The 17,872-nt window shown below is 46.3% G+C and overlaps 1 protein-coding gene across 1 annotated transcript in view; it reads right to left on the bottom strand.

Annotated features, from left to right (window-relative positions):
* The window catches only part of IGF2R (insulin like growth factor 2 receptor), a 98,685-nt gene that overhangs the window by 37,829 nt on the left and 42,984 nt on the right, over positions 1-17,872 (bottom strand). The window contains exons 8-19 of the mRNA XM_074333775.2: positions 16,629-16,791; positions 16,325-16,490; positions 15,383-15,486; positions 10,944-11,108; positions 8,227-8,370; positions 6,907-7,050; positions 5,670-5,807; positions 4,935-5,079; positions 4,229-4,406; positions 3,469-3,584; positions 2,843-3,011; positions 1,436-1,615 (exon numbers count right to left, since the gene is read on the bottom strand). Coding sequence (XP_074189876.1) covers positions 1,436-1,615; positions 2,843-3,011; positions 3,469-3,584; positions 4,229-4,406; positions 4,935-5,079; positions 5,670-5,807; positions 6,907-7,050; positions 8,227-8,370; positions 10,944-11,108; positions 15,383-15,486; positions 16,325-16,490; positions 16,629-16,791 — 1,812 coding nt within the window. The remainder of the gene's footprint in view (positions 1-1,435; positions 1,616-2,842; positions 3,012-3,468; positions 3,585-4,228; positions 4,407-4,934; positions 5,080-5,669; positions 5,808-6,906; positions 7,051-8,226; positions 8,371-10,943; positions 11,109-15,382; positions 15,487-16,324; positions 16,491-16,628; positions 16,792-17,872) is intronic.

Here is a 17,872-nt window from a genome sequence, read left to right on the forward strand (position 1 = left end):
ACATCCTCATTATTCCTAGCCTGGAGATTTTCTCTCTTATGCTTGGACGCTAAGAAATTTACCTGAGATCATGCCAGCAGAAAATGGTAGAACTGGGATCCAAACCGAAGTTTTGAAAAACGCTCTCCACCAAGAGTGTAAAATGCAAGAAGCCAGACACCAAAGACTACAGTGTGTATGATTTCATCTATGTAAGCTCAGAAACAGGCAAAACTGACCCATGGTGTTAGAGGTCAGGACAGGGGCTGAGAGAGACATGACCGGAAGGGGGTACAAAGGGGGCTCATGGGTACCTCTGCTAGGGTTGTATTTCTGGATGGCAGAGGGTGGTGGAGGTGGAGTAACACAACAGACAGATGTGTTCAATTTGTGAAAAATCCACGCAACTGTTAGTAACTTATAATCTGTTTGGAAAACATCATGTGCTGGCAAACAACATAGAGAAGTTGGGCTCTGCAGGACGACTGGAATGTAAGCCAGAGTCCACCGGACTGCTGAAGGGAGTTTTTGCTACTCCATTACAATGAAGCTAGAAGAAGCTGTAACGGACCCTTGAAAGGCAGACTTGAAAACAATTTGATAATAAGCATGGATTCCAGTATCTCCACTCTGCATTTATCTAACAGTTTGGCAATTACTCGAACACCATGACATCAGGTATACACGTCAAACTCCAGGTGAAATAGGAACTGGGTTTGGGATGATGAAGTTCTGGAAACGGACACTGGTGATGGGCGCACAACACTGTGAGTGAACTTACCACCACTGACTTGTACCCCTAAAAATAGTTACAATGTTAAATTTTATGTTACATGTTTTTTGCCATAGTTTTCACTAAAAAAGCAATTGGGACTATACAGAATGACCGTAAAGCGTGTATATTTGGAGTTTTTCTCTTCTGTTCTATCCCAGCTTAGGAACTCAGAGCCAAAAGCAATCTCCATCACCTTTTAATTTCCTGGCCTTAATTTTTCTGCCTGTTTTGCCAATGAGCTGCACATATATCCCTCATTGTCTGCCCATGGGCCTGAGCTGAACCGAGCCCCCGTTTCCTTATCTGTGAACTCTTAGAGAATGAACCACCTCTAAGACCCATTCTGCTGCCATGATCTTCAGATCACCAATGCACAAAAACTAATAGGCGAGACAGTGCCTGTACAACTCAGAGATAAAACTTGAGTCTGTAGAACAGCATATAGTGTTATGTCACAATACCAGCAATTGGCTTCAACTTCTGGAATTACAGCCACAAAAGCACCACTGCATGCTCTGTGCCTCATCATATGCTGCCCTAAAGCAGAATTAAGTGCAACCTAACTCCTCTGCACCCCCCCCCTCCCCAGACTCACTGGTCTCTGTTAAGAGACACATGAGGAGGTACTTGGTCACAGAAGAACGCAGAACAACCCAGGTCATGGGAGGAGCAGCGCCTTACCATGCTGCCCCTGGAACAGACGAGATGGATCCTGGTGCTGTAGGTGGTGCGCCTGCCATCACTGGTGGTGCAGGCCGAGCCGTTGACGTACTCTAGAAGGAGGCTGCCGCTGTCCTCCACCGAGGGGCCTGTCTTGGCGATTCCCAAGTTACTGATGGAAACTGCTTCGGAAAATGAACCCTGCAAACAAACATGTCTGTGAGGTTCCCCTCTGAAGAGAAAACAGCTGACTTCATTACTAATACAGCTGATTCTCATTACTCCCGGTAGCTGTGGTCTATAAAGTGGCTGCGAATGCTGAATTAGTGAACACAGAACCATTGTTTTCACATACAGGGGAAATACATCCGTCTATGCATCTCACTTAAAATATGATTTTAAATCCTCCAAACAGCTCATGCTGTAGGTTCTATTTTCTTTATTTTATAAATGGATAAACGAGGTTCGGGTGTGGTAAATGACTTGTCCGAGGCCACCCCTCTAACAGGAATCAGAGGTGGGACTCAAACCCCGTCCAACTGGCCCGGAGCCAGGAGCTTCTGGCCCTACACTGCCCCATCCTCTGGTCATCTCAGTAGGAATGAGACAAGAACACAGAGCATCACCCTGTTCCACCTCAGCCGGGAACATGCACATTGGGCCACTCTGTCCATGTCCCAAATGACTGCCAAAGAGCTGCGAGGACTAATTTTGGGTAACAAATGTTAGCGAGAAATGAATCCGCAAATACAGAATCTGTGAGTGAGCCAGTCCGTACTGTGAGGCCACTGCTCCCACAAAGAGCGCATGCACACACTCATCCGTGTATCAACAGGGAATGCAATTCTTAACCAACAGAGTGTGTGCCAGCTTCAAGACGCCTCCAAGCTGCCATGCAACATACGCCAGGAAAAGCACATTCCCAAGATGCTATTTTTAAAGAAGCACACATCCCTCTTTATTTTAAGAGTCACCGTGTGAGGAGCACACGGAAACGTATCAAAGTTCTGGCAGTAACCACACTCAATCGACGATGCGCGCTTGGATCCAGTTCACCCACAGCAGCTCTCCTGAGCTGGTTTCCCCACTAATTAGCCAGAAGCAAGAGCTTTTGGAAGCAAAAACCATTCTTTATGGATGTCTGCTGGTCACTCAAAGGTGCCTTTGAATTCAGGCGCGACGCTCCATCAAAGGCTCCCTCTGCCCTGTTCTGTGATCAGAGGTCACCAACACCAAGGCTTGCTTAAAGGTTTACATCTGAACAGTGATTTCCATACGATCGCACCCATGGGGGGCAGATGAGTTTACTCAGAGGCCCCACTTCAGCAGCCAGGCCTCCTTTGACCTGGGAGTCCCAAAATAAGCATGTCTGCCCTCTGAGGCATGTGCTCGGGAGGGAGAACCGGGCGACCAGGAAGGCAGACTCACCTGACCGCTTTCGTATTTCATCTGGCAAGCGGATGCGTATCGATCACAGCCCGGCACGGGGCTCAGCGGCCGACACACGTTTATGTAGTATTTCCTCCACGTGGTGCGTTCCCCTGCGTTGTCCATGGCGTACCAGTTTCCTCCACGACCACCTTCGGATTTTGCTAGACTAAAATTTCAAAGCAAAATGTATGTTTCTGAAGCCTGCAGATTTCAGTCTGACAATTCATTTCCAAGTAGTTAGAGAGAAACACAGAGTGACACATGCCTCCGTCATACCACGGAGGTTGGCTCGTCATGACTTGTGCCACCCAGGCGCACACGTGACTTTCACTAAGCTCGGACTGCAGCACACCTTGAACTGCCCCCAGCCCCTCGGATGCACAGTCACTGAACGAAGCAGCTGAAGGCTGAAGCTTTGCAGTGGCAACAACAGGTTGATCTCACAAAGGCTACCAGACCATCATTAGAATTCATTCTGCTTGAGACTCCCCATCGTGGGCCTGCACCCCAGCACTAACGGACTCCCTATCGCGACTCACTTACACGCTCACCAGCAAGGTCTAACCGACCTCAGCACTAATTGGACCTGGGCTGACGCCAAGGGCTGGCTGACCCCACCTCACCTGGAGAGATCGTACTGCTCCATCGTGGTGGGATCAGTCACCACACACTCCAGGGGCTCCTCTGGGCAGGCGTAGCTGGTGTACCACCGGAAGTTGTAGGTGGAATTATCTTCCTCCTAATCGCACGACAAGGAGAAACGGGGGGATGGCAAAGAGAACAGGGGATGTTACACAAAGGTAGCATTTGAAAAATGACAGGAGCGTTTTCTATAAATAAACACTGCAGGAAAGAAAGTTTACTTCGCCCACCTTCCTTCATTTTTTTAAATGGAAGATTGACTAGTAATAAATTAAGACGGAAATCTAGCTTCCGTTAAGCGGGAATGAGGGATGGTTTTGATGCTTTTGTGTGTTTTGTACCCAAAACCAACAGAATTGTAGACTATCACTGACGAGTATGGCCCATTGAAGAAACAGCTCAGAAAATGAATACTGCCTATGTACCCTGGCAAATCTAAAAGGATTAATTAAATTCTCAAGAAATGATCATTTGGCCAGGAAAACAGACTAACAGTAGCTCTGCTTCTAAAAAAGGACCCACGCAGGCTCCTGGGGAGCAGAAACTTGACGGCTCGTCCCTGAGGAACACCCCAGTTCATAGCCCACCTATGGTCATACCTCATCTTACCCTAGAAAAGCTGTGCGCCCTGTCGTAATCCCCCCTTCTCTTCCCCTGCCTTTCTTGGTGAGCCTGACGCCCTCTCCTCTTTGCCCTGACAGGGTGTCAGCACACACACGTGCACACACAGCACATTCCTACCTGATATTCAGGGACACCCACTCCAGCATCTCGGTCACAAAGGAAGGTGATCAGCGTGGCTCTCGGTGTGTGCTTTTCATTATTATAGGGCGTACCGTCTTTGTAATTCAACTGGATCATCCCATCATAATATGACAGTTTAGCATTACTCAGTCCCAAGTTCCAAGCCTTCTTATCACTAAAACAAACAAATGTCTCTCAGAAAAGACCAGAAACATTGCAACGCTGTGACGCTGGAGGAAGGGCCAATGTGCCATGTGGGGGCGCAGCTGTGACTAGGGCCTGGCCCACAGACCACCCTGATCCTGAGTTAGAATGTCTAGGCACAGTGGGTGTGACAACAACCCTACCCCCAATCCAGGACCCAAACCCATAGCTGGTTCACGGTACAGCTCACTTCATTTGAACTAACACAACACTGAATAACGAAACATGTACGTAAACATCTAACAACTGAGAAGTGCCAGTTACACAGAAGTAAGGTATTATGTAAATTCATGCTTCTTTTCCAAGGGTGTGGCCTGCTCCTTCTCTGGGAAATTAAACTTCGAACAGCCTCCAGTTTTTAGGTCAGCTCTTCTCAGTGTTTAGATGCTCGTTGTAAAGCAATGGCGTTAGCAGTGATCACACCTGTGCCTGAATAAAATACCTGTGAGCATACGACAGACACCTAAGGGAAAACCTGTAACTGAAAACAGTGACTTGCCTTTTTGCTACCTGACAGGCTCCCGAGCCCAGCTGACAGGAGTCCACAGACACCGCAGCACAAACGTTTATGTAAAAGTCATACTTCTCTGTCTCAACCTTATAGCCATCTTTCTTTGTGAGAGGTGACAAATCAAAAGAAAACCCTGCGAAAGAGTAAAAACAATCCAAGTGCGGAAGGTCAGTCGACCACAGTCAAGAAGGGAACCTCAGCTCACAGCTTCAAGGATAAACATTCCTCCCAGACACTGCCCAGGGGAAGGGGCACCAAAAAGGCAGAAAAGAGGCTTTTCCCTTTGGGCCACCAGAACCACAGTTCTGGCCGTGTCCCTTGGAGATGGATTCACTACCATTTTACACTGTTAACCTTAAAATTCTATTCAAAGCCTGTAACTGCTGGTCAAATACACAACTAGTACGTTCAAAGCAGAACGACCACAATACAATGACCTTTGTGAAAAGTCTCTCCGAGGTGAGTTTCTTGGCCAGAAACTCATGCGAAAAGCCTTTTCAAACATGACTTAGTTCCTTGGGACCCTCAGGTTTTATATTCAGCAAACCTACCTCAACCATGAACTTAAGGCTTTTCATTACCTCAAATAAGCCCCAAATGTCAGATTTTCAGAATTTGGGTCAAATAGTAACACTATAATTCTAAAGTAGGTACCTCTAAAACACTTATAGAAAAGCAGGTCCAGGTGACGCTAAACCACCAGGGAGCTGCTGAGATACACACCTGCCTGGGAATCAAAGACGGTGCAGTTCTCTCCCTCCGTCCTGGACAGCACACAGGCAGCGGCCGTATGCCACTCAAACTCGTAGAAGCAACCGTCATCGCTGGAGGTCCTCAACACCGGAGCACTTTCTAGATCACCTGTCAGTGGGGAGGAAAAGATCCATCACTAACTGTCCCCGAAAAATCTTATTCTGCAAACTGTCCTACAAATACTGTATGATTCCACACACATGAGTTCCCACAGTAGTGCAAACTACGGATGCAGAAAGCAGGGTGGCTGCCAGGGCCAGGGGAGGGAACAGGCAGTTAGTGTCCAATGGCTGCAGAGTTTCCGTGTGGGGAGACGAACAAGTTCTGGAGATGGATGGTGGGGATGGTTGCACAACACTGTGTATGTGCGTAATGCCACTGAACTGTGCACTTAAAAATGGTGAATTTCCTGTTATATGAGGTTTACTACAATTTGTTAAAAATGGTAAATGTTATATTATGTATATTTACCCTAATTAAAAAAAAAAAAAAAAAAAAAAAAAGAGTCCTAGCCCTGTACCTTATCCCATAGCTGAGAATTTATCCAAAGGAAGTATTTCAACAGGATGTGGAGAGGCTATGTGATAGCACAATTACCAACGCTGGAAACATGCTATTAATCCAACAATAAGGAAAATGTTTAAAAATAGAAAACCCAAGTCTTTATCAACATTATCAACAAGGAAGTCCCTAAAAATTATAAAAAATACTGTGAAACATAGAAGAGTACTCAGAAAATACTACATTTCGAGGAACATAAAAATGTAAGAATGCATGTAGGTTTTGACCCTGTAAAAACAATGTAAACCTATAGATAAAGGAAAGTAAAGAAGAGCGTGTGTTTAATGGTGAGGTCCTGGACAGCATTTTTAAATCATTCACGATTTCCTCCTTTGGAAGAAGTTAAGCGGCCACCTGGTCACTCTGTATCAATCCTAAGGAGAGGAAGCTGCACTGAGACCCAAGACTCATTTGGAAAATTACAACATGTCCCCCCTTGGACACCACGTGGTTTGGGACAGGGGATGGGGAATCAAATCCAGATGACCACTACTAAAGATTCTGAAACCTGAAATGCTTGGTACCATCCCTTTCAACCTTATCACCGTGACCGTGGCCAACGAGAAATAGAGAAATGAAGAATGTGGGTAAAAGCCACACACACACACAAGTTTCATCTTTTTCTTCTTTTTTTTTAAATTTTTACCTGGCTTGCATACAAGTGTTATATTAGTTTGTATTTTCTTCTCATCACCGCAACTATCACCATCAGAATAAGAGAGTTGAATGTTTCCTTTCTCTTTCGTGGGAGAAGAAATAAATTTGCCCAGGTTTTTACTTCCACTCTTATCTGGAAAAAAGAAAGGGGAGAAAAACAGAAGACATGATTAAAACTGATAATGACACAAAGAAGTACCAAAACTTAGCCAAGACCCAGCAGGTGTGCCGTGGCCCCTTTCTCAGCTCACATGGCCTGGCCCAGATGATCGATGGGTTTTTCTTGAGTAATAAATTTGACCTTGGTGGCAGCCATGTTGAAAAGCCGAAGGCCACCTCCAGGCTTAGCAGGAAATATAAGAATGATAAACAACATCCTTCGTGGCCACAGGAAGCAAAAAGGCAAGCATGGCATCCTGTAAAGTAACACTGTTGCCCCATTTTGCGGGGCCTCAGCTCCCCTGAGATACAGGTCTTTTAAAACCATAGCCAAGGGGCTAGAGTGTGTCTCATGAACAAAGCAGAAACTAAACTTGTTCAGCAAGCTGAGAAGGCGACCATATGAATTCTTGGTTAAGCTGATTTTTACTATCAAGTCCTGAAACTTTGCACCACGTCCTTCTTAAATAAAGGCATGGACATGCCTGGACTGCTTTAAAGGCACACCATCAATTCCAAATACTAGGGTAATTCCTAAAACCCCACCTGGGTTCACAATTCCCATCTCATGGTTGTAGCAGATTCTATTTACTTTCCCTGCCTGTCATTTTCAAGGTGAGTCTTCAGTGACAACTAACGTGCTACATATGTACATCAGACTGAGATATTTCTGCAGGTCAGCTACAGACCAACCATTACAGCAGAAGGCACCTAAGGAGTACGGCACTCTGGCACGAAGCCTACAATATGAGATTCCAGTCACCTTACACCACAACTTTTGAACAATTTCAGGTGGTAAAGGTGTCAAAAAACTATACTCAGTTTTACACAAGTCCCAGGAATGTGATTCTTCAGGTTCCAAAGTGAGAAGATACATAACCAAGTATTTTCCCACATGGTTCCTCCCGTTCCCAATCGTGGCATTTGCCAATGTCAGACGGCTGCGGCCAACTTCTGGCCCCTGAGCTCTTGTTTCCAAACCGCACCAAGCAGTTCCATTTGGGTCATTGTTTTTCTTTAACCATCCTTTACATGCTGGCCCCAGAGAGTGGAGGCTGAGATAAACCACAGGGAGCTTTTCTAACTCACTGGATGCAGCCAGTTCCTTCGGGAGAACTGGTCCCCAACTCGTCGCGCTGGCACCACTTACCAACAGAGCACACGGCACCATCTTCAGGACAGCCTCTTGCCCGGCCTTCCTGCAGCACTCTATGGCAGATATTAATGAAGAAATGCTTCTTTTTTGCTTCCTTCTGGCTGCCATCCACGACGGCTTCCCAATTCTGTTCCGGTTCTGCTTAAAAAAAAAAGAAAAAAAGCTTCTTTAGCCAAAGGCAGTGATTATTTCTCTGTGAGTCACACCATAAATGATGATTAAGTGAAGGGAAAGGCCCAAAGCTCATGAAGCCAGTGCCCGCTGAACCTCAGGCACTCATGTTGCTGGACCCAAGCCGGCTGCAGACACAGCCATTCCCCGAGGTTTTCAGCCTTCTCATTTAATGTGACAGAAACGAACTGTGCCCAATACCTCCTCAGAAAAGCAGGCGTAATGGGAGGACAAAGCATTAAATAGCAGGGTTCTCCCAAGCCCCAGAGCACAAGATCAGAAACTGGAAATCAGCAAATCTGGACAGCACCATGTCTTGGTGCCTGGCACCGTGTCACGCCAGCAGCAACGCACCTTCGTCAGGACCATCAAGAAGTCCTGTGCAGCTACAAAAAACCTGCCAGCTCTTCCACACAAGCAGCCCAAGTGTGAGACAAGTGCTCAGTGCCACCAGAAAATAAACAGGATGTGAGTGTCCAGGTCCCTGGACACAAATGGTTTGTGATCCAGTCATATATGAACACAAACGGATCAAAAACCCACAGAAGGCAGACGGAGCACCTACTGAGTGCTCAAAGCATGACAGCAAATCCCAGGGGTGGTCACTAAAGGCGGGCCATCCCATAAAGAGTCGCTGAAGGAATGAGGTAAGCTGTGTGAAGCAGGACGAAAGATGTGAAGCTCCTTTTCCAGACTGGAGACGGGGCTGCAGAGGAAAGCCCCACAGCTCCTCAGGGCTGGTGCAGTGACGCTGGCAGTCACCCAGAAGAACCCATGCTGGCCACGCATGCAAGCAAGGACAGTGTTCTGCAAGTTTGGGCTGGAGTGGGGTGAGCTGAAGAGCCGTAAGACAGGAAAAGTTTTCAGCTCTCTCCTCATGGCTTCCTTAGACTCATCTGGGTGGAAATGCTACAAAAATACTCCAGGTTCCTACAGAACCAGAGCGATGGCAGAAGTCACCTGAGTAAATGAATGCATCTCTGCCTCCCTCACAGACCTAAGTTGTGTCTTGCACAGTGATGTTTAAAAAAAAAAAAAAGTTAAATAAAGGGCTCTAATACCACCACTCAGTTTACTGTAAGAAAACTGCGGGGAGAAGACAGGCAACTTGCTCAAGTAAACACGGCTGGATACGGCCACCCCAGTCCTCAGACTAGTCTCTGATCAGAAGGGAGAGCTTTCTCCACACATTGCACAAAACTAATCTCTTCATGAACACGCGTGTACCAGAGTTAAGCATGGCACCGTGTGTCCCAACAGCTTAACGGGTGTTCAACTACTAAAGCACACAGAGCACTGACTTCTGCAGTCCCGTGTTAAAGGAAAACTCTCAACTACTCCACAGAAGAAGAATTCCTCTTCCTAATATTATACTCTCCAAACCAGGTGGGAGTCAGGACACAACTTCCTATTGCAGCTGGTAATTCTGTGACTTCAGGCAAGTCATTCTCTCTCCTTTTGGTATTCTCTCCACTTTACAGATGCAATTCACATACATATATGTCAAATTCCAGGACTGCTAAAAGGGTAAAACTAGAAATTTCCCAACTAGATTCGGTTATCCGTGGGAAGGCCCATTCTCACCACTCTTCTCTGCCCCACTAAACTACTAAGGCCCATGGGGCTAGTCTCCCCAGCACCGAACCTGTGCCTGCACATAACTAATGCTCAGCGAGAATTCCTGCAGCAAATAAAAGCATCTGTCGTGAAGGCGAGCCAGGCCTCTGCGGCAAACCCCACCTCCTCTCACTGATACAGCCCTGCACTGGCTTCCAGGGGCTCCCACATCCCCTCTCCTTTGACCTCACCGAAGAGTCTCAGCTTGGACAGGGATGCTGGTCCCCTTTCAGAGACGGGGAACTAGGCAGCGAGACAAAGGGGAAAAGCACAGGGTCAGAGGCACCAACCTTCACACCAAGCTTGTCACCCTCTAAGCCTGACAGTCTGTCCACGTGTTAGTGGCAACACTGCCTACCTGAAGGCTGTCATAACAGTTTAAACGTCTTTTTACATTTTTCAATTGAGATATAACTGACATATTAACACTGTATTAGATTGAGGCACGCAACCTGATGACTGCATGTATGGATATATTACAAAATGATCACCACACTAACTTTCGTTAACATCGATCACCACACAGAGCTACAAATGTGTGTGATGAGCACTTTTAAGATCTGCTCTCTTACCACCAGGAGTTTAAATTTAAAAAACAAAAAAAAGAAGAAGAAGAAGGTTCTAATCACATAACACACAAGACCTGGCACACAGCAGGCACTGGCAGTTTTTACTAAACTGTGATAAGATTAGCCCAAAGTACCGTAAGTAGAAAACTGTAATGCCAATCTCAAGTTCAGATATTCTGCCTTCTGATTCAATGTCATTTCTAGGAATTCGTATTACTATATAAGAAAGGGGGAAGGGGAGGCCAGCTGACAAAGAAAACAGTAACAGCATTTCCAAACATATTCATGGGGAAAGAGGCAAGAGAGTCCCCCATGAATACATGGCTGAGACGCACGTCGGCCGGAGAGCCCTACCTGAGTGCCGGGCCAGGGCCGACAGGTCGTACCGCTTCTTGCCATCGGTGACGCTGCACAGCAGGGCTTCCTTCTCTTTCACACAGGCATGCTTCGTGTCCCACGTGAAGAAGTAGGTGCAATCTACCTCCCCAGTGAATACAGGAGCTCCTTTCCCACCATTAGCTGTGCAATGTGACAAGGAAAAATGGAACACGTCATCATGTGACCAAACTCAGGAATGTCAAAGGAGCAAGCAAGGGAAGAAACAGCAAACAGGACACCAATGCCAAATGTGCGGTTAAACAAACTCCAGTCCCAAACCCTAGAGATCAAAGGGCTCAGAGATTAGCGCGGCTCCTGCCGAGTCTCAGATAAGCCTAAACCCGGAAAGGCAGGCCTGTGTGCCTTTCATCTTGATAGGATAGTCTCAATACGCCCTAAGGCTGTTTACCACACATTTCATGGGGACATGGCACAGGTGCCAAGGAGGAACGTGGGAGCCACCAGGCAGGGCTCTGCTGCTCACGGGCTGCGGGCAGCCTCCAAAAGGCCCGTGAGCAGCCTCTGGGTCAGACCAGGGCTTCACAGAAAGGAAGGCAGAGACCAGAGCTCCCATTCTAGGAGTGCCACTGGCTTGATGAGGTGAGTGTGAGCAAGACAAGTTCCCTGGGGCTCATCCCTAAAATGAGAGCGTGACAATATCTACAGGAGCTCCCAAATGAAGCACGCTGAGGTCCATGGAACCTCACAAAGCTGGGGGCACACCTCCATGAGGTGCCAGCATCCTTGATCCCAGGGCCTTCATCAATGCACGTGCCTCTAACCCCCTACTCAGATCAGGTCTCCTGGCCCACCACATCAAAGGAGCCCCCCAGGTATCCCAACTGGGAGCCCTAACAGCTCAGATCTGGTCTGAAAGCCAGCTCTTCCGGGGTCCCTTGCCTGGTCCACAAAGCCTGGGATTCTGTGACCTTTGCTGACTTTCCCCCTTCCCAGGAATGCTCTCTCCTCACCTTTCCAAGCTGGTAGGCCGCTGGCACAAGGCCCATCCCCCACCCTTTGGAGGTTTAACAATCTCTTCTGGACGCCAACATGCTCACCTTGCTTGAGGTTTGGTGCGCTTCCTAACAGTATTCTCCAGGAAGGGGAAGTAATATTTTGCACCAAGGGCAAATGTTCCAATTGCAATTTATATTCAGTATTTCACATTGTAAACATCATAACTGTAACACCAGCAGCAGCAGCTACCCGGTGCTGAGCAGTTGGGTCCGGGCGCTAGGCAAGCATCTCAGTGCCACGTGGGCGCAGGCTGCAGAAAACAGGCTCCGAGCTAAGTCCTTTATAAACGCTAGCACATTTGATCCTAAAAATCCTATGGCACAGCTACAATTTTTGCCCCATTTAGTAGATTGAGGGTGGCTAAATAATTTGTCTATGGTTTCATAGCTAGAAAGCAGAGGGGCCAGAAATCAAATCCAGACGGTCTGGCCCCAGAGCCAGGCTCGTAAGCACAAGGCAATTACTTCCATACTCTACTGTGGGTTTCTTCTTCTTCTTCTTTGCCTTCTTTCTTACAGGAAATATTTTAAACCGTTCTCTAAGAATCAGTGCTCCGGACTTCCTTTGTGACAACACAACACCCACCCTTTAGCTGGGACCGCTTCACTACTGAAGAAGCTATGACACTCACTTGCCTCTCTTCTCCACCCACATGGTTTACTTAGGGTTGACTCCTACTGGAATTCTAGTTCACTATTTGGAAAAGATCTGTGTTTCTGCAAACTTGAAGCATTCCCTGTATTTGTCTTTTACCAGATTTGTTTACAAACGATTAAATAAGACTATGGAATGTTCCAGCTCCCGTCTGTACTTCAGAGCTGATTTTGCACCTAAAACTTACTAATGGTCTGCAGAGTCAATTACATAACCATTGGGGTACATCTTACCTGTCTAATTCTTCAAACCATTTTAGGAGAATAGTAAGATAAAACCCCTCTCTACCAAGCCACATTTATTTGTTTCTACACACAGCGGGCCTTGCCTTCAGGACCACGGTTGTAGGGGTGGGGGCAGGGCGATGGTTTCCACCCATCAGCACGATTAGTGTTAGCCTTTCATTATCTCTCCCTCAGTCCCTCAGTCCTGAAAGTGCCATCCTGGAAGTCCCGCGTCCACAGCTTGTTCCTAGCACATCACTTTACATGGCCTCACGTATGTGGGTTCCATGAGCAACTGGGAGGGAAGTGGATTTTCCCAGTAGAACCAAGGAGGTTTCTGGCGAAGTAGCGGCAGCACCCATTTCTCCACCCTCTGTGGCAAAGACAGTGCTCCCTATTCACCAAAGTGGCTTAATTTCCCTCTAGGCTCACAGCTAAGCTACATTTCCCAGCCTTCCTGCCTCTGAGGTTGGGCCATGCCACTTACTTCTAGCCCATTAAAAAAAAAAAATGCTGCTCCCATTCTGCAGAGTCCTTGCAGGCCAAGTCTACAGGCAGCAGCAACACTAGATGGAAAATGAGCCAATACATTTCCACTGTCTCTATTCCTAATGCTGTACTCCACTTCCTGTGAATATATATATGTGTGTGTGTATATACATATACATATACATATACATATACATATACATGTATATGTACGTGTACATATACACACATACACACACACACATACACATATATATGTATGGGGGGAAAAAGAAAATGAGAAGGTCCCTGAATGACCACGTGGAACAGAGTTCCCACCTCCAGCTCCTACAATGACCTAAACTGAGCTAAAGAAAATAAACCTTTAATGTAATGAGCCACTTAAATTTGTGGATTTCTTACTAGTCTATCTCAATACATTATTCTTCCCAAAAGAATGATCTAATCCCTTGACAGCGTTACCAACAATAAGGTACTACATTATAGGAAACCAGATGTAAATTATTGAAACAAATGGTTAAAAATACATATATTGTGGCTAAAAAAGGAAATTTGTGCACCTAATGTCCTGAAATGCATGAACCCTAGACTCATAAGCACAAATAATTCCTAGAGATCCAAGTTAAACTATAAACCACATTACATTACACAGCCAATTAACACCCATTCATATGCAAAAACACATTACTACATTTATCCAATTAACACAGAATCCACCAACAGATTTTCTGTAAAAACTCTAAATTTAAATGTGGACAAAGTAATAATGAAATAATTTTACAGTATATACAGTTTGCTCCATTTGGAGTACTGAATCACAGAGCTGAAAGGAGTCTTAAACACTGTACAGTCCAACTCCAGGCTGAGAGCAGGCTCAAAATCTCTCACAAAACATCTAACATCTCACTATCGGATCTCCTTGTCATAATCATAATGAAAATAGCCTAGCAAAACACTTGAGTTTCTGACATTAGGGCATCATTGTTAATTCTGTCAAGTCTGAGGCTACATGAAGGAACGCCCCATCTCGGAGGTGGGGTGGAGTGTTACGATCCATTAGTGATATAGGGTTTATAGGAAGCAAATTTGGCAAAACATTAATGACCATTAAATCTGAGTGTTGGGCCTATAAATTTTCATTGTGATGTTCTTTCTACTTCTATGTTTCAAAATTTTTATAATAAAAAGTAAAAGAGAAAAAGAAATGGTCCTCAGTATTTTTTTCATGCCACGCACAGCTGCCACTCCCAGACCCTACAGTGAACCACGTCAGAACCGGCTCACAACCAAATGGTCAAAAGCTCGGTCACAGAAACACACAAAACAAACAGCATGAAGGGCCAGGAAGACCCTGGGTGTGGGGCAGCCACATGGGCTTGAGCCTCTGAACAGACAGGGCAGGAACCTGGTCAGCTCCAGAACGAGAGCTCTGTGGGAGGCTGAACTGGCCGGGGTCACAGCTTGGAGGTCAACCACTACGACAGCTCTCTGCTGATGATGGGATCCCATCGCCTCTTGGCAGATGCAAACCATGTCTGGCATCTTCAAGATATAGAGAGCAACATGGCTTTTTGGAAAGCCAAGTCCATCAAGACTTCAAGGAAAGGTATCCTAATCGCTCAGAAAAACCAAACTTGCCCTGTGACCTCCTGCAATCCCCAAATCCAGCCTCTACCACAGGGCCACCATCTTGAAAGGGTCATCTTGAAACTTCGTAAAAAAGGAGTGGTGTAGTGACAACCCACAGGAAGTTGGTAAGTAAACCCACCTTGCTGGATCTGTGTGCCCTGTGGCGTGAGCCAGAATTCAATACAGCACCTCCATCCCAGCAGGCCTGGTGCTGGGCCCACTCCCAAAACAGAGTGGAGGAAAATGCAAACGGGTGTGTGTCGTTGGCAGGGCACTCTTCTCCTAGTCTGGGGACTAGAGGTGGCCACGCCCAAAGGAGGACGTCTGACTGCTCCCCGCAGCTGCCAAGAACACACCCACCCATCAATGCAGAAAAGAAATAAAACCCCAGGGCACACTCACCTGCAGTCTCATTGCACTCGAAGTTTATGACACTCATCCGCTGGAAGCCAGAGCTGCATTCATCGCCTCCAAAATAGATCAAGGTGAGGTCTCCATCGGAATATCTACATTTTGGTAACACACATACACATTTGGTAGAACCAGGGAAGAAACTCGAATTTTTAAATATCTCTACTTTAAGTCCTTGGCATACCATCAACAAATCAGTACTGACACAGAACAGCTTGCTCTTGTGCCAGCTGGGGAAAACGTCGAAAGGAAATGAGTTCCAAATGTACAGGCTTATCGTCCTTTTCTTCAAAGTAATAACTGGCTCGAAGAAAGCGCTGAAAAGTTTTGCTGTGAGCAGGGAGACTCCTCTGCTCTCCGTTTTGGGTTTTGTACAAAATAAATAATGGCCAAGAAGCACACAGTTTTTCCAGCAGCTGCCACAAACACAGTTTTACCTAAGGGATCCCGGACAATACTTATTTTCAGAGAACTACATTTTGGTCATGCTTTTGTGATGGTAACTACCAAGTTAAGGGTCACAAGAATCACGCTGAATGCTTATCTTAGTTGTTTAAAACTTTTAAGTAATGCGCATGGCATTTCAGAGTCTCAAAGTGCCAGAGAAAAATGAAAACTCCTCGGAAAGATAAATTTTAAAATACAAAAGCCACATCAGCTATAAACTAATTAAATAACTTCCCTACAGTATGGTTCCTTTCAAACAATGGATTGTAAAGCAAACACTTTTAACAGAAGCACTCTTATTGTCGAGCCAGGAAAAACATCCAACTGTTTAGTGACAAAAGGCAACGTGCCTAAGTCAAGCTGAAGGAATGCTGGCTTGACAGATTTCTGTGCCTTATGGAGAATGGAGGAGGAAGAGGGGAGGCAGCTATGTTTCACAATAGACACAATGCACTTAAAAAGTACGTGAAGGCTGTTTTTACACACCGGAGGGTTTGATTCTGGAATCTTCCTGCCACTTTGACTTGAGTAAAATCAGGCCTTTTCGCTTGGCAAACTGCAGCCTGTTTCCCATTACAGGGCTTTGCTTCAATTTCTCCACAGATATTCAAATAAAAAATATATTCCTTTCCATCTGAGGTATAAGAATGAGCTAAAGAAAGGAGAACAAATGAGAAGAGGTTTTGTTACATCCGTAGGGGTTAGAGTTACAGCATTATTACGTCAGTCAAACTTGAATCCTTTCTCGAAAGCCCACCCTAGTGGCCGGGGTCAACTCAGCCCCGCTCACCTCTGTCCTGCTTGAGTGGCCGGAGATCAACAGCAATGTCATGCTGCTCACTGCTCAGGGAGCAGTTGCTGCTTTCCAAATAATCTCTGTGGCAGGCATACTCAGTGACCCACTCAATCTCGTAGCGGCAATTGGATTTGGCCGTGAGCTTGGGAATGGTGCCCTATCAGGAAGGGTCAGAAAGGAGCAAAATTAACTTTTGAAAATGCAGCTTAAATGCAGATTTCCCATGCTTCTGAAAAGCTCAAAAGTAAGTTATTTGGTTTTTACGTTTTCCTCTCCATGTTTTTGAATCATAATTGCCCTTAACATACTTTGATTATTTGACTGTCTCCATTTACTTGCAACGTGTCCGGTCACTTTCAGAGTCACACTCAAGCTTCATCCAGTGAGCCCACTCTGATCTCAACGTCATCTGACACCCACAACCTCGGCAAGCAGCCCTGACTCTGTGAAGGGCGTGGCATCGCTCACTCCTTCCAATCAGAGGTGGTGCCAAGCCTGGGCCAGATAAACCCCCACAAGGAGTGGGAACCGCCGTGCATGTGAGCGTCTAAGGGGATGGTCCATAACTCCTTTCCTAAGACTATCAAGGGGGTCTTGGGTACACCTCATCTGTACTCGTATCTGCTCCTACCCCTGTGGGAAGCCTGGCATCACCCACCATGCACCAGACTCTGGCAGAGAACTGCTTTTACAAACGTGACTCTGCCTTTGGTGTGAACCGTGATGGATGTTATGAGGTCACTATTGTTCCCTGGCGGGCAGTGGGAGACACATGTTACTGGCCTTAGTATCAGGCACAGCTGGGCTGCTTCTAAGCACCACCACTCTGCAAACGTGTACCCAGCACCTGCGACATGCCAGGCACAAGTCCTCAGCGCTAGGTTTGCAAACACACGTCACACGCTAAGTAAGCGAAAAAGTTGCAAGTCCAGCTCTGTCAGTCTCACTCAAAACCGGTGCTTTATCCACTCAGCTCAGGGAAGTCAAGAGCTAAGTGAGACAAGTCGAACACAAAGGCCACACAGTGTACATACAGTTCACTCGTCTGAGATGTCCAGCAAAGACAAGTCCATAGAGACAGAAAGGAGACTTGTGGTCGCCGGGGCTGGAGGCAGGAATGGGGTGTGACTACAGCTGGATACAAGGTTTCTTTTGGAGGTGATGGAAACGTTCTAACATTAGGCTGTGGCGATGAATGCACCATTCTGTTTATATATACTAGCAACCATTAAATTGTA

The sequence above is a fragment of the Rhinolophus sinicus genome, chromosome 2, assembly GCF_057876585.1.
Source record: "Rhinolophus sinicus isolate RSI-liver-muscle chromosome 2, RSI-T2T, whole genome shotgun sequence".
Classification (NCBI taxonomy): Eukaryota; Metazoa; Chordata; class Mammalia; order Chiroptera; family Rhinolophidae; genus Rhinolophus; species Rhinolophus sinicus.